The sequence below is a fragment of the Schistocerca piceifrons genome, chromosome 7 (assembly GCF_021461385.2).
Source record: "Schistocerca piceifrons isolate TAMUIC-IGC-003096 chromosome 7, iqSchPice1.1, whole genome shotgun sequence".
Lineage (NCBI taxonomy): Eukaryota > Metazoa > Arthropoda > Insecta > Orthoptera > Acrididae > Schistocerca > Schistocerca piceifrons.
This window is the reverse complement of record NC_060144.1, coordinates 186969213-186984654: the sequence shown is the minus strand read 5'-3', so window position 1 is coordinate 186984654 and position 15442 is coordinate 186969213. Positions and strand designations below refer to the sequence as shown.

The window sequence follows — 15442 nt, the reverse complement described above, 5'->3', positions numbered from 1 at the left end:
ATATAGAATCATTTTGGTGTTATGTGGTGATTGAACTGATGGACTGTGATAGCATAACTGAACGTGAAACAATCTGTTCTCCAGCTACCATGAAACTGGTTATCCTTTAACGTGTCGTTGCAGAGAGTATGGTAATATGTTTTATGGCCGTGAACAAAGAAATATCAAGAGGCTGAAATTGTCCCATGATTCCAGGTGGGAAGAACTGCAATGTCACACAATTTTTGGGTCAACCGAAGCGTCCGATCCCACCCGTCGGCTTTGACCCGTGACGTAAGGCTATTGTGGTGTGTGACGTCACGACGGCGCGGAATTTAGTTTGTGAGAGTGGCGTGTTTGTAGGTGTCGTTTTGATGTGAGTGGTGGTGTTCTCTGGTGGTGTGTTAGGTGATGATTTTGGTTTAGTTTGCGAGTGTGGCGTTGTGTGTGAATTTTGGTAAATTGCTTTTTTTTTGTCTTTGGTAGGTATGGATATGACTGACAGGGTCAACAGTTTTCGGTTGTCGGCTATGATGGGGGACAGTGCGTTGTCTCCAATAAAATTTCTTCAATTATTCGGATTTTTGGATGAAGTCGTGAAGTGTTCAGCATGTCGTGAAGAAATGAGGCTTTCTTAAAGTTCCAGCGTCTTGGACCAGGGATGTCTGTATGTGGAGATGTCGTAAGGATAACAGGTCAATTATGGGATCGGGAGCTGCTGTTGAGCTATATAGGTCAAGGGAAGTGTCCGATTCCAGAAGATTGTGTTTGGTGGTATTTGGGGAGTTTTGTGATGTCGGTTTTTTTCGTCGTTTTGCGTATTTATGGGGTCGGGAGCTGCTGTTGAGCTATATAGGTCAAGGGAAGCGTCCGATTCCAGATGATATTATGTTTAGTGGTATTTGGGGAGTTTAGTGATGTCGTTTTGTATGGCGGTGGGTGTCTAAATTTGTTTATATTTAGTTTGTCCCCACCCAAAAGCCCCCTATTTCCCGCGCTTGTCCCGTTAATGTCATTAGGCTTTTTGTGGAATGTGTGTGTGTTTGTTTTTCGATGTATTTTCGTCCTCATAATGTCTACGTAACGACTTTATATGCGCCATATTGGAATCGTGATTTATGGTCGTTTCCGCCATATTTGTGACGTCATGGGTCAAAGCAGATGGGCGGGATCGGACGCTTCCGTATTTCCCAATTTTCAGTTGGGATAGTTTACTCTAAATGAGTATGATTTTTCTACACAGACCACGAATCAAGCAAAACCAAGTTATTTTGGCCAACTATTGCAGTGCTCATACTATAGTTGTAGTTGTAGTTCTCTTTTGCCAATTTTCCCACTCTTGCTTGCTATGACATAAAGAGTTCCAACTGGCCTTGCAAATCACCCACAGGAGAAAGAATCGTAGGGAGCAGAGCACATCCAATTTCTCGCAACACAATAAATAACTTTCCAACCTATTTACCATCCAGATTAACAGCGCTGTCAGTGTCATCATTTAAGTTCAAGTGCTATGTTACAGCCATTATGGACATTGCAGCAGCCACTGCATAGAATGTGAGCATACCTTCTCCCGGCCCGTGGTGTGGTCCCGCCAAGACGTCTGCAGCAGTGGTCGGCCGCGCATGCGCAGCACGGACCCGACTGAGCTGCGCCGGCTCGCAGCAGCGGAAGACGTCTGTGCCTGCTGCCCGGACTGTTGGCCGCCCGAGCCCGACTCCACGTCCCAAGCGGACATGCACGGCGATTTCTCCATCGCCTGGATGCGCTGCAACCCGTTAGACTTTTCACGGGGGCATTGTAAACGTCTCTCACGAGACAACAGGGATCACAAAACGAATGTCAATTTGCGCATTGCATTCGGGATCAAAACTGCATAGTATGAAAGGTTTATAAGCTGCGTAAAACGAAAATAAGTCCATCTGATGTTCTACACAAAAAACGGTAATTTCCAAGAATGATTGTCTATCGACGTTGCTGGGAACAAACGAACATATCGAACGTGCGATCAGCCGGCCGAAGTGGCCGTGCGGTTAAAGGCGCTGCAGTCTGGAACCGCAAGGTCGCTACGGTCGCAGGTTCGAATCCTGCCTCGGGCATGGATGTTTGTGATGTCCTTAGGTTAGTTAGGTTTAACTAGTTCTAAGTTCTAGGGGACTAATGACCTCAGCAGTTGAGTCCCATAGTGCTCAGAACCATTTGAACCATTTTTTTGAACGTGCGATCGCAAATCGATCATGTGACTCCGGTGGCGGGCGTTGTGATCAATTATTTGTGATCGTCATTTTTATCTGTTTTCCGTCGTTCCCTTACTTGCTCTAAATTACATCCCTCCGCCAATTATTTGTGAGCTGCTAGGAAAACCCAGACGATTTATGTCATTAGTGAGTGGGATATCTGGTGTTCTTGACGTTTCTACGGCGGATTCTCTCACATGGAAGAATCTAATTCCATGTTTATCCAGCGCAGAAAACTGTTCGACTTTTTGTCGCAAGTATGGAGTACTACCGAGCGAAGGAAGAAGGCACTGTGTAGACTGTGGTGGTGCGAAGTGCGATGCTGAAATACTGTTACAATTTCAATGAGGACAGTACGGAAACGAACGAGTATCAAGAGGAATACATGGTTCGACTCTTCCAAATTACCCATCCAGACCACCGTAATGGACTTTCACAGGGCGACAAGACCAACGGCGAGTGAGGTAATTGTCTCCTTTGCAATTACAATTACTTTTGTAACGTTCTTCTTCTGTCGTTCTGTAGTGACCACCGTAAACATACTAATAACGCCAGAGTCACATGATCTATTTACGATCGCACGTTCGATATGTGTCATTTGGACCCCACGACTTCGATAAGCAATCATTCTTGGAAATTACCCAGAAAACGAATCATACGAGTTTGCTTTGATAATTCTGGTAAAAAACAAGGTCACTTGAGTACGAGGGTAATCCCAAAAGTAAGGTCTCCTATTTTTTTATAAGTGCGTAGATCTGTTTATTTCTACAGTGGTTTACACCAGTTTACAGCTTGAACATTTAGCTATTTTTCGACATAATCACCATTTCTGTCGATGCATTTTTGTAGGCGCTGTGGCAGTTTTTGTATGCCCGTGTCATACCAGCTCGCCGCCATGCTGTTCAGAAAGTTATGAACTGGCGTGATTGTCTCAGATGTAAAGTGGTATGCCCAGGTTTCGTCACCCGTGACAATTGAGTCCAGAAAGTTGTCCTGTTCGGCTGCAAGGCGATGAAGAAATGGGCGGGAAGTATCAACTCGTTGCCGCATGTGGTCCTCAGTCAGCATGCGTGGCGCCCATCTTGCGCACACTTTCTGGTAGTTAGTGTTTCCGTTAAAATTCTGTGAGCGGTGCTTCGGGAAACCTCAGGAACCAACGTGCAGAGATCATCCAGGGTGATCCACCGGTCTTCACGCATGCTTTGCTCAACCTTCAACACTGTCTCCTCAGAAATTGACTGTCTCCCGCTCCTTAGTTTTTTTTTCTTTTAAGCTGATAAGAACAGATACTACACTTTTTTTTTGGGGGGGGGGGGGGCTCCTTCCTCCCCTATAGCCCTACCTTTTCCTCTCCAAAAATGCCGCCATCCTCTAGTGTCGACGCAGCACACAAAGCAGGGCGCTGTTAATAGCAAGACTTATTGCCATAAACCGAAAATAAAAGCGGAGGAATACTCTGCTATGCCTCAGGGGGCGACGACACACTACTCAGAAATACACCTCTCTCTGCAGGTGTCAAGCAAGTGATGAGTTTAGAAACTAAAAAGGAAGAAATAAATAAAGACAGAAATGAAGGCAAATTAAAAACAGTGACGGCAGCACACACAAATGAAAACGAAACTGGCGAGATAATCCCATCGCCCATAGAATTAACGAAGTAATAATCCTCTAAGATAGATTACGTGTTTTCTAAATTTCCAATAATTTTTCATATAAGGTTCACACAATTCCCATGTTACCAATTGCCATATTATCAGTATCATAGAACAGTCGACTCTAGTGATACCCAGAAGGCCAATGTCAAATCTTGGGTATAGGCAAGTCAAGGGTAGTTTGAAAGTCCGAGTGACATAGATCCAGGGGTAAACTCAGGCAATTCCTGGACGAGGTGCCTTAGTCAACCCGGAACACCTTTTGATAACCATGAACCATTGCAACTTTCAGAAATCTTGCAAAAGTAGTGGTATAATTCCGGTCAGATTCCGCCAGGCGATGCTGGCTCCACAGGTAGTCCATGAAAGAGACAGCATCGGTGAGGGAAAGGTCATAGATCGTGAAAATGGTGTGGCCCAAGAGCCACACCATTGTGTTACGTCGTGTTCGAGGGTTGGTCTGAATATCAGGGGTAAGGAACCAGTCGATTGACATATTGTGTGGTGTCGTCCCACCGATCAGCGCTAATAGCGCACGTGCAAGGTCCCACACTTCTGTGACGTGAGGGCCGTCGTGAATTTCGGTCCGACCAGCTGCAAACTCTCTACACCACTTACGAACATTTTTGACATCCACGCACGACTCACTTCCGCCAATTGTCGATGGATTTCAATCGGAGCAGTGCCCCTTGCGTTCAAAAACCAAATAACTGAGCGCAATTCGCACTTGGCGGTAGCATCCAACGGGAGCTCCATTCTCAACGGCTGCCAAGCCGAGACTGAGCGCCTCAGCGCGGCGGGCGCATGTTTACACACAGCGCGTGAAACACTCTTCATAACAGTGTGACCAACTGCCACACAAACAGAGTTCTGTACTTATAAAAAATTGGAGACCTTATTTTTGGTATTACCGTTGTACAATACAAATGAGGCGCTGAGAGACATAAGCACACTGTCTTTGACGCCCCCCCCCCCCCCCCCCCCAAAACTAAGTGAATATCAGAGAAACCAGTGAGACAGCCTTTCATGAGTATTCAAATATATGTTCAATGTGGGCCTCCAATACAGATAAACCATAGCATAAACAGATGTCAGAAGCACGAATAAATGCTACAGTCTCACAATTGACGATGATGCGCTTTCTGGTTCTCAGCGCCTCAAATGGATTACTCTATGATAATATCCAAAACTTTATGTACCGTATCTCATTCAGAATCCCACAAAATAGATTTATCTCTCAGTATAACTATAACATATATTGGGGTCCGATCTAATTTTAGCATATAGTGTGTGAATTCGCATATCTGTGGAGTGTGCTACCACCTAGCGGTATTTATGGCAAAAGTAGGTGAAAGTCTGCTGCAGTGTGCTACCACCTCATGGCACTGACGTAAACTGGTAGTGGCGTACCTTGCAGATGATCAAATCCATATGTACACTCCTGGAAATGGAAAAAAGAACACATTGACACCGGTGTGTCAGACCCACCATACTTGCTCCGGACACTGTGAGAGGGCTGTACAAGCAATGATCACACGCACGGCACAGCGGACACACCAGGAACCGCGGTGTTGGCCGTAGAATGGCGCTAGCTGCGCAGCATTTGTGCACCGCCGCCGTCAGTGTCAGCCAGTTTGCCGTGGCATACGGAGCTCCATCGCAGTCTTTAACACTGGTAGCATGCCGCGACAGCGTGGACGTGAACCGTATGTGCAGTTGACGGACTTTGAGCGAGGGCGTATAGTGGGCATGCGGGAGGCTGGGTGGACGTACCGCCGAATTGCTCAACACGTGGGGCTTGAGGTCTCCACAGTACATCGATGTTGTCGCCAGTGGTCGGCGGAAGGTGCACGTGCCCGTCGACCTGGGACCGGACCGCAGCGACGCACGGATGCACGCCAAGACCGTAGGATCCTACGCAGTGCCGTAGGGGACCGCACCGCCACTTCCCAGCAAATTAGGGACACTGTTGCTCCTGGGGTATCGGCGAGGACCATTCGCAACCGTCTCCATGAAGCTGGGCTACGGTCCCGCACACCGTTAGGCCGTCTTCCGCTCACGCCCCAACATCGTGCAGCGCGCCTCCAGTGGTGTCGCGACAGGCGTGAATGGAGGGACGAATGGAGACGTGTCGTCTTCAGCGATGAGAGTCGCTTCTGCCTTGGTGCCAATGATGGTCGTATGCGTGTTTGGCGCCGTGCAGGTGAACGCCACAATCAGGACTGCATACGACAGAGGTACACAGGGCCAACACCCGGCATCATGGTGTGGGGAGCGATCTCCTACACTGGCCGTACACCACTGGTGATCGTCGAGGGGACACTGAATAGTGCACGATACATCCAAACCGTCATCGAACCCATCGTTCTACCATTCCTAGACCGGCAAGGGAACTTGTTGTTCCAACAGGAGAATGCACGTCCGCATGTATCCAGTGCCACCCAACGTGCTCTAGAAGGTGTAAGTCAACTACCCTGGCCAGCAAGATCTCCGGATCTGTCCCCCATTGAGCATGTTTGGGACTGGATGAAGCGTCGTCTCACGCGGTCTGCACGTCCAGCACGTACGCTGGTCCAATTGAGGCGCCAGGTGGAAATGGCATGGCAAGCCGTTCCACAGGACTACATCCAGCATCTCTACGATCGTCTCCATGGGAGAATAGCAGCCTGCATTGCTGCGAAAGGTGGATATACACTGTACTAGTGCCGACATTGTGCATGCTCTGTTGCCTGTGTCTATGTGCCTGTGGTTCAGTCAGTGTGATCATGTGATGTATCTGACCCCAGGAATGTGTCAATAAAGTTTCCCCTTCCTGGGACAATGAATTCACGGTGTTCTTATTGCAGTTTCCAGGAGTGTATTTGGCCTGTAAGGCAATTACGTCACCCCAGCTGCACATGCGCAGAACCTCCTTAAAATGTGCACAAGTGTAGGTGTGCTCACGACCCTGACGCAGTGTTTCACAGAGTCTAGTGGTGCAATGGGTAGCACAGTGCGGTAGATTTAGTACCACGTATTTCAGATTACCGCATGTACATTACATTTAACAACATTCAAAGAAAAGAATCAATAAATCCACAAGGTGTCAAAAGTTAGGTTGTTCACGTGCTCTTGTGCTCTTACATAGCACTCGCCACTGATTATACTTTGGGAATATCAACAAATAGTGGCCATCACCTTACCAGCCGACAAAATGGTCTTTGTCTTCTTTGGTGGACTTTCACGGGAACTTATCCTTTGTTTTGACGGCCGTTTTGGCTATGGTGTGTAGTGACGGATCCGGTTTCATCAACAGTCACAAGTCGGTGCAAAAAGTCTTGCCGATTAAGATTAAAAATCGCCAGGTACTCCATTGAAATGTCGTACTGGATGCGCTTTCGGTCGAATGTGGGCGATTGCAGCACCCACCTCGCACACAGCTTCTTCAAACTCAATTCTCGGTGCAGGATATTACGCACTCGTCCAGTTGAGATGCTTACAGTCTCAGCAATCTCACGAATGTTTATTGTGCGGCCTTGCATTAGCATATCATGGCTTTTTATCAATCATTCCTTTTGTGGTGACCTCAACTGGGCGACCGGAGTGTGCTTCGTCTTCGGTGCCTGTCCGACCATCTACATCTACATCTACATGATTACTCTGCGATTCACATTTAAGTGCTTGGCAGAGGGTTAGTCGAACCACAATCATACTATCTCTCTACCATTCCACTCCCGAACAGCGCGCGGGAAAAACGAACGCCTAAACCTTTCTGTTCGACCTCTGATTTCTCTTATTTTATTTTGATGATCACTCCTACCTGTGTAGGTTGGGCTCAACAAAATATTTTCGCATTCGGAACAGAAAGTTGGTGACTGAAATTTCGTAAGTAGATCTCGCCGCGACGAAAAACGTCTTTGCTTTAATGACTTCCATCCCAATTCGCGTATCATATCTGCCACACTCTTTCCCCTACTACGTGATAATACAAAACGAGCTGCCCTTTTTTGCACCCTTTCGATGTCCTCCGTCAATCCCACCTGGTAAGGATCCCACACCGCGCAGCAATATTCTAACAGAGGACGAACGAGTGTAGTGTAAGCTGTCTCTTTAGTGGACTTGTTGCATCTTCTAAGTGTCCTGCCAATGAAACGCAACCTTTGGCTCGCCTTCCCCACAATATTATCTATGTGGTCTTTCCAACTGAAGTTGTTCGTAATTTTTACACCCAGGTACTTAGTTGAATTGACAGCCTTGAGAATTGTACTATTTATCGAGCTGATACTGGTCTTCGGATGACCTTACTAGACGGTAAATTACAGCATCATCTGCGAACAACCTAAGAGAACTGCTCAGATTGTCACCCAGGTCATTTATATAGATCAGGAACAGCAGAGGTCCCAGGACCACGTTTAAATTCTTTAATCCAAAAGTAAATCGTCTTCAATGATAGTGCAGGGTCCGCGTGAACTTCATCCAGTTATGTACTGATCTGTGCGGCAGTCCAACCCTACAAATGAAAATGTTTAATAACACACGAAACTCTGTTCCCTACATTTTTGATCGCTGTCGACCCACTGAACAATTCAGACGGCTGTCAATAATGAACTGTACGTTGTGCATCATTGAAATTCTTTATACGATCCTTGGAACAATCAAGCTTACCAACCACGAAGGTTCAACAAAATTGTTCCAGTCTTTCATGCAAACTCACCAGACTTATCAAACAACTCTCATTCTGCCAGACAGAAGACCATTCCTTAACGTGAACGTTAGTGGACAAATTGCAGTGCTAACTCACAAATTAGGACCAATTGCGGCAAATCCCAGTCCTAATTACAGAAATGTTTTCTAAAATACGAGGTGGAATTTTCGGGACTGGTGCTGCCATCTGGAAAGCGCACCGCTAGGTGACGAGAGTTGCATAGCTGGTGAGTCAATGTGCGGAGTGTTATTCAGCTGGGAGGACATGTTGCGTGTCCACAGTGGTTTCCATAATACTCTGTGTTTGGTGTGTGGCGATTTTACGATGGCACAGCGTGTTGAAGTCTGCACGGACCAGTGTGCGATTTGTGTTTTTACCAGTGGGGGGAATGTCTTAAGGGGATAGTATAATTACATATGTTACTAGCTTGGACCGTGGCGTTACCCATGGTTAAACAGTTATTTATAAATAGATGTTAATGCCGAAACTCACTATTCACGCGTATGCACTATCAGAAAAGCCATCCCCTGTTATATCTTTAAAAGTACATTATAGGTAAAGCTTTTTTACAAAATCATCTACATACAGGTATACGACGGGAATTCAAAAAGTAAAGGCACATTTGTGAAAAGCTGTACTTATTCTGATGATAGAAAACTGAAACATGCGTTATTTTTCTACGTAACCTCCCTGGACTTCAATGCAGTTTTCCCGACGTTTCACGAGTTTTTTTTTATTTCATCAGAAAATACGTTTCTCGGTTGCATCTGTAACCAATTTTGCACTGCAGCAATGACGTCTTCATCACTTTCAAATCTTCTTCCGTTAAGGGTCCAAACATGTGAAAATCACTTGGAGCCAGGTCTGTACTGTATGGTGGATGTTCCAGCACCGCGAATCTCAACTCTTTTATTGCGTCGGCTGTCCGTTTGGCAGAATGTGGCCGAGCGTTATCCTGCTGCAGGATGACACCTCTTCACAGTTTTTCACGACGTTTGGATCTGATTGCAGGTTTTAGTGTCGTACGCAAGACATCACATCCACCATACAATACAGACCTGGCTCTAAAGCCTCGTTTACGCTGGGGCGACGTCTTGCAAAATTGCGGCACGCTACGGAAATGTGGCGTGCGTCTGCTTGTAGCATGCTGCAACAGGCAACATCTTGCGACGTATGTTGCATGCGGCAGGTTAAAATGGCTCTGAGCACTATGGGACTTAACATCGATGGTCATCAGCCCCCTAGAACTTACAACTCCTTAAACCTAACTAACCTAAGGACATCACACAACACCCAGCCATCACGAGGCAGAGAAAATCCCTGACCCCGCCGGGAATCGAACCCGGGAGCGGCAGGTTAATTTATACCAAAGCAACAGAATTTGTGCCGCACGTGTGTCGGTCTAGCAATATAAAGGATGATAAAGTGATCGCAACGGCGGCCTACTTGGCACTTGCACATGCAGCTAACAACGGAAATGAAAACCAAAGGAAAAGAAAACGATGGTGGAAGAGAGGAGTATTTAAAGAAGGTCCACGAAATAGTATCCTAGGAACTAGAAGCAGACGATGGTGGGCTATTTAGTAATGTGTGCTTTCGTCCCAGGCGCGTTAGTCCGCGCCATACCGTTGCCCAAAGTTGGCCTAACGGTAAATGTTCGCACAGGTACCGGGCCGGTCACCACCCTCTGTCAGGGCCCAGGGTGGGATTTTCAGCCCCCACCTCACCCGACTCTGCCGTACGACTGCTGCGGTATGACTGCCACACTACTTCCCCGCAAGCTCGCAAGTAAACGGATGACGCACCTTAAGCCGTCGGCACACGGACCGTGCTGTCGAACGTTAACGTTGAGCGTGCCAAGTTCAACGTGCTGCTGTCAGCTCAGGAATGATGCGACTTGTGCATACGGTATGTGGGCCCCAACGTGGTATACGCGATCGCAACGCACTCCAGCGGCAGTTGAGCGATGTTTCTAGTTCGTAAATCACACTGTTTACTCAACGGGCGCGCGTAAAATTCCCACGTTAGCACTATTAAAACGCACATTTCCTCCATCGTCCACGAAAAGGAAAGTACCATGTCCAATCAATAAGGACAGAGACATATAAAAGTTCCATTACAAACAGTGTGTTACAAATTTGGAATACTTATCCGCATAAGATAAACATTATTTCATCATTCCCGCATTTTATTAAAACCCCAAGGTCAGTCTTACTCAATCACTGTTCCTACCCAACAGCAGAATCTTTGCAACATGTGAATTACGAAGCGAAAAAGAAAAGGAGCAAAATATCTTTATGGAAGTAGCGCAAGCTGTCCTGTAGATTAAGCCAATCGAACAAAGGCACCCCTCAAAAAAAGGTGAACTTATATTTACATAATATCAAATATCATAGTATATACTTATATTAAACTAATAATGAAGTATCAGAACCTAATAAAAACGCTAATGTTAAGAAATAAAATACGGTAGTGTCAAGAAGCGAATCACCGCCCCAATTATCAACTAAATACCAGACAGTTACGCTACTCATTACGCTAATCCAACAACACGCGGACACTCCTCGCAATTAATCCAAGTATGTTACCCGTTGCAGAAAACGTTATCGTAGATACGTTACTAATTGAAATTTAATTATAACAAATTGTACAAGAACAATGCGTTTTGGGTGGATCATCCTTGCGTCACTGCCTTCAAATAGCCTACTCTCATAATACGCTAGTTACAATAATTCTTTTGCCATGAATATGATGTTTCTCGTTATTTTATTGGAACGAATCACAGAATTAACAACGGGCTTTCCAATGATTCTCAATTTGCTGGTGCTCAGAAACGGCATATATACATATAGGCTTGAAATGAACGCCAATATGGCGCCTCACAACTCTGTACTGAAGGGAGACGGCGTGCGTGTGACGTAGGTGGCGTTGTGCCATCTCATTGGTCAACGCTCAGACCCACGCTCAGAACATCTGACATACCAGATATTGCTCTGCACGTTCGGAAAGACTCCCGAAAGTGCTGTTCCACGCTGTGACGTCAGAAACTCGGCACGCTCAACGTTCAACGTTCGGATGCACGGTCCGTGTGCCGACGGCTTTAGACGAGAGCAGCAATGACAGCATGAGAATGATGATTTAGTTCTAAATGTTTTGAAATGCTTAACTACTACATAACACCTTTTCAAAATTAATAAGCAAACATATTAATAGCAAGACTGTATTAAAAACTTTCAGTGTTCGGCTCCACAAATTTAAATTATATGTAAAGTTTTACTCCAGTGCGTGGGAAATAAACATCCTAGGTTGGGATGCATAAACTAAAGCCAGAGGAGGGGATGGTCTGATGCAGAGGGGGGGAAAATCCCCCCCATCCTCCCCTGCAAATCGCACACTGGTACGGACCTTCGTCAGAGCGCATCTGATGATCCAACCTTCTTGTCACAGGTTATCACCGGCGACGGGAGCTGGATTTACAGTCATGACCAAGAGATAAAGCATCAATTGTCCAGTGGAAGAGCCTGGGCTCTCCAAGACCCAAAAGAAGCGAGACAGGTGAAGAGCAAAGTGAAGAGTATAATCATCGTTTTCTTTGATACCAAGGGAATTCTGCACAAAGAATTCGTCCCACCCAACCAAACAGTGAATTCCGCATACAACTGTGACGTTTTGTGACGGCTCCATGAAAACGTGTGGCGATGACAACCCGAACTTTGGCGTCAAGGGAACTGGCTGCTGCATCACGACAACGCGCCCTGTCACACGTCCTTGCTCACCAGGACCTTTTTGGCAAAAACAAAATGGCGGTTGCAGCCCACTCACCGTACCCGCCAGACTTGGCACCTTGCGATTTCGCGCTATTCTCGGTTCGACACTCTAGAGAGGATTCAAGAAGCATCGCTGGCGGTGATAAACACCCTCAAAGAACAGGACTTCCCGAAAACGTTTGAACAGAGGCAGAAGTGCTGTGACCGGTGTGTACGTGCGGATGGGAACTACTTCGAGGGTGATGGTGACCATTAGTCCAAAGGTAAGGTTTTCAACAGATGGCAGCACCACTCCTGAAAATTTTGGATAGCACCTCACAATTATTTGAAGCCGTAATTAGGAACATGACATACTTTGTATGTAGTGATTAACGGAAAACCAGATAAAACGAGTTTCCTGTTGGCATGTTCATTGTCGTGGATGGACAATTGAAACACGTCAGCTTCATCTGCGTTGTAGGCCTGTGCCATAGAGTAAATATCTCTGGAGTGAGCACTCACATGCGCAGAACAGATTTTGTGTTGTCAACATACATTGCCGGCCTGGTCACGTGATGTCGGGACGTCGTGTGTTTGTTCGTATAGCGCCCTGTATATTTAGAATGTCACTACATCCCTAGTACAGACGGATTCTTTTCGTACGTGTCGTGGATTATTTATATATGCTACGAAGACATTTTAACAGTATACATTTGATACCGGGAACAAACCAACTACGTAACTTTTAAGGGCAAGTGATATTACATTCAGCTTCTTTGCGATAGGTGTCATAGTCCAGATGCACTCGATTTTTGGTAGTTTTTGGTATGATACCGCACTTTATAGTATTACGCAACCTGAAGTACATTTTTGGAGTGATAGTCCTGCAAAACGACTTGACAGTACGTTAGTACTTTCGCAAGTGTCCGAAAAACACCGAATTTACCACACATTAGCGATTATATCCCTGCTAATTTGTCCTTTTTTTCTTGTATTTCTGCGTATTTATTTTCTCGTTTTTGCGACCTAAAGCACAATTTTTCTTACTGGTGGCACTTTGAGGTATTTATTGAACGCATTTTAAGTACTTGCTCCCAGTTCATTAAATAAATAGTAGACGGAGTAATCTATATACATAATTGACAAGTCACTGATAAATGCATGGAGGATAGTATTTACTGAAACAACTAACCGTTCCCTTTCCTGTTCCACTAGCAAATTTACGAGAGGAAGCGATTGTTTGTAAGCTTTTGTACGAGCCGTAATATCTATTATATAGCCATAAAATCGTAGAAAAATAGGTCTACAGAATCAAGTCTTAATTATAATGCGTCTCGAAATTTTTAAACGTATACAGTGTCTCTTACTAAAATGAAAACTATAATTAGAGCTATATGGAATGTACCCATGAAAAGTTACTATCCCTCCTTTTACATATTTTTCTTTCCATCCGTAGCAACTACGTAATTCACCATCGCTATTACACTATCAACAAACGGTGAAACACAACAAAAACTCTTGGTATTATAAACTTCAAACGCTGCAGAAAGTACACAGGCACAGCAAAATCCCGAGATCACGTGACAATCCTGGTTTAATGTTGACAACATGCGCAGAACGCAATGCTCACTCCAGAGATATTTACTCTATGGCCTGTGTCAAAGACAATTTCCCCTATTAACGGGCTTTAATTGTTTATTAAATGGTTCAACACTTGCAATGCCAGCACTTAAACTTTCTCTGTGCTTCCGATAGGGGTTTTCACTGAGGTGAACGCTGTGCACATGTAGAGATGGCGGTTGTATCCGTACACAAGTTATAAAAGGGCAGTGCGTTGACAGAAGTGTCATTTGTTCTCGGGTGATTCATGTGAAAAGGTTTCTGAAGTGATTATGGCCGCACGACGGGAATTAACAGACTTTGTACGCAGAATGATAGTTCAAGGTAGACGCATGGGACATTCCATTTCGGAAATCGTTAGGTAATTCAGTATTCTGAGATCCACGGTGTCAAGAGTTTGCCGAGAATACTAAATTTCAAGCATTAACTCTCATCACAGACGACGGCCCTCACTTATCGACCGAGAGCAGCGACGTTTGCGTCGAGATGTCAGTGCCTACAGACAAGCAAGAGGTAAAATAACCGCAGAAATCAATATGGGACGTACGACGAACTTATCCGTCAGGACAGTGAGGCGAAATTTGGCGTTAATGGTCTGGTGGCGGCTCCATAATGGAATGTTTATTTATTTCTTGTTCCAGTGATCCATTTTGTGACAGTATCACAGGATATGGAACGTGTGAGGAATCTATCGTAGCACATAAAAACTAAACGAAATGATTTCATATTACAGTAAACAGTAACTTAGGTTCTACTATAGAAAATCAATTTTGAGAGATAAATAAACATTACAAAATAATAATTACTACAGAAAATAAATATTGCAAAATATGAGTTTACGATAAACAATAGTCAGGATTACAACTGTAGATTTCGACACATATTTGCATTTAACAATACAAGAAATGCTAAACACTGTAGTTCAGGAACTCTTCTATCGTATAAAATGATCCTTGTAATAGGAACTGCCTTAAAGTTTTTTTAAACAAGAACTCATCTTCTATCAAACACTTAATTCTTGAAGGGAGGGCATTAAAAATCTTACAGCCAGTGAAATGGACTCCTTTCTGTACCATACTTAGATCTGCCTGTTCGTAGTGGATATCATGTTTTCTTCTCGTCTCATGACTATGATATTCACTATTCAGTTTAAAAATGGATTTTTCTTTCCTTACGAAGCACATCAAAGAGAATGTATATTGCGTAGTGGATGTAAGGATTCCAAGTTTCTTAAAAAGATTCCTGCATGTGACTGTAGGATGGACTCCACACATGATCCTTATGGCTCTTTTTTGTGCACAAAATACTTTTTTTAGCCAGTGACTGATTACCCAAAATATAATTCCATTTGCCATAATGGTATGAAAATAACCATAATAGGCTGATTTCATGGTTTCCATATTTCTGTAAGAAGAAACAATGCGTAATGCATAAGTTGCTGAACTCAATCTTTTGCATAGATCAGGGATGTGGTTTGACCAATTCAGTTTGCTGTCAGTATGCAAGCCTAGGTATTTTGAGGTATCC

At 44.8% G+C, this 15442-nt stretch overlaps 1 protein-coding gene across 4 annotated transcripts in view; it reads right to left on the bottom strand.

The window, feature by feature from the left end:
- The window catches only part of LOC124805084 (glycine receptor subunit alpha-3), a 603880-nt gene that overhangs the window by 12012 nt on the left and 576426 nt on the right, over positions 1-15442 (bottom strand). For 3 of the 4 annotated variants that reach the window (XM_047265520.1, XM_047265522.1, XM_047265519.1), the window contains one exon: positions 1544-1744. In XM_047265520.1, the coding sequence (XP_047121476.1) occupies positions 1544-1744 (201 nt within the window). The remainder of the gene's footprint in view (positions 1-1543; positions 1745-15442) is intronic. The other variant, XM_047265521.1, reaches the window with a different exon arrangement.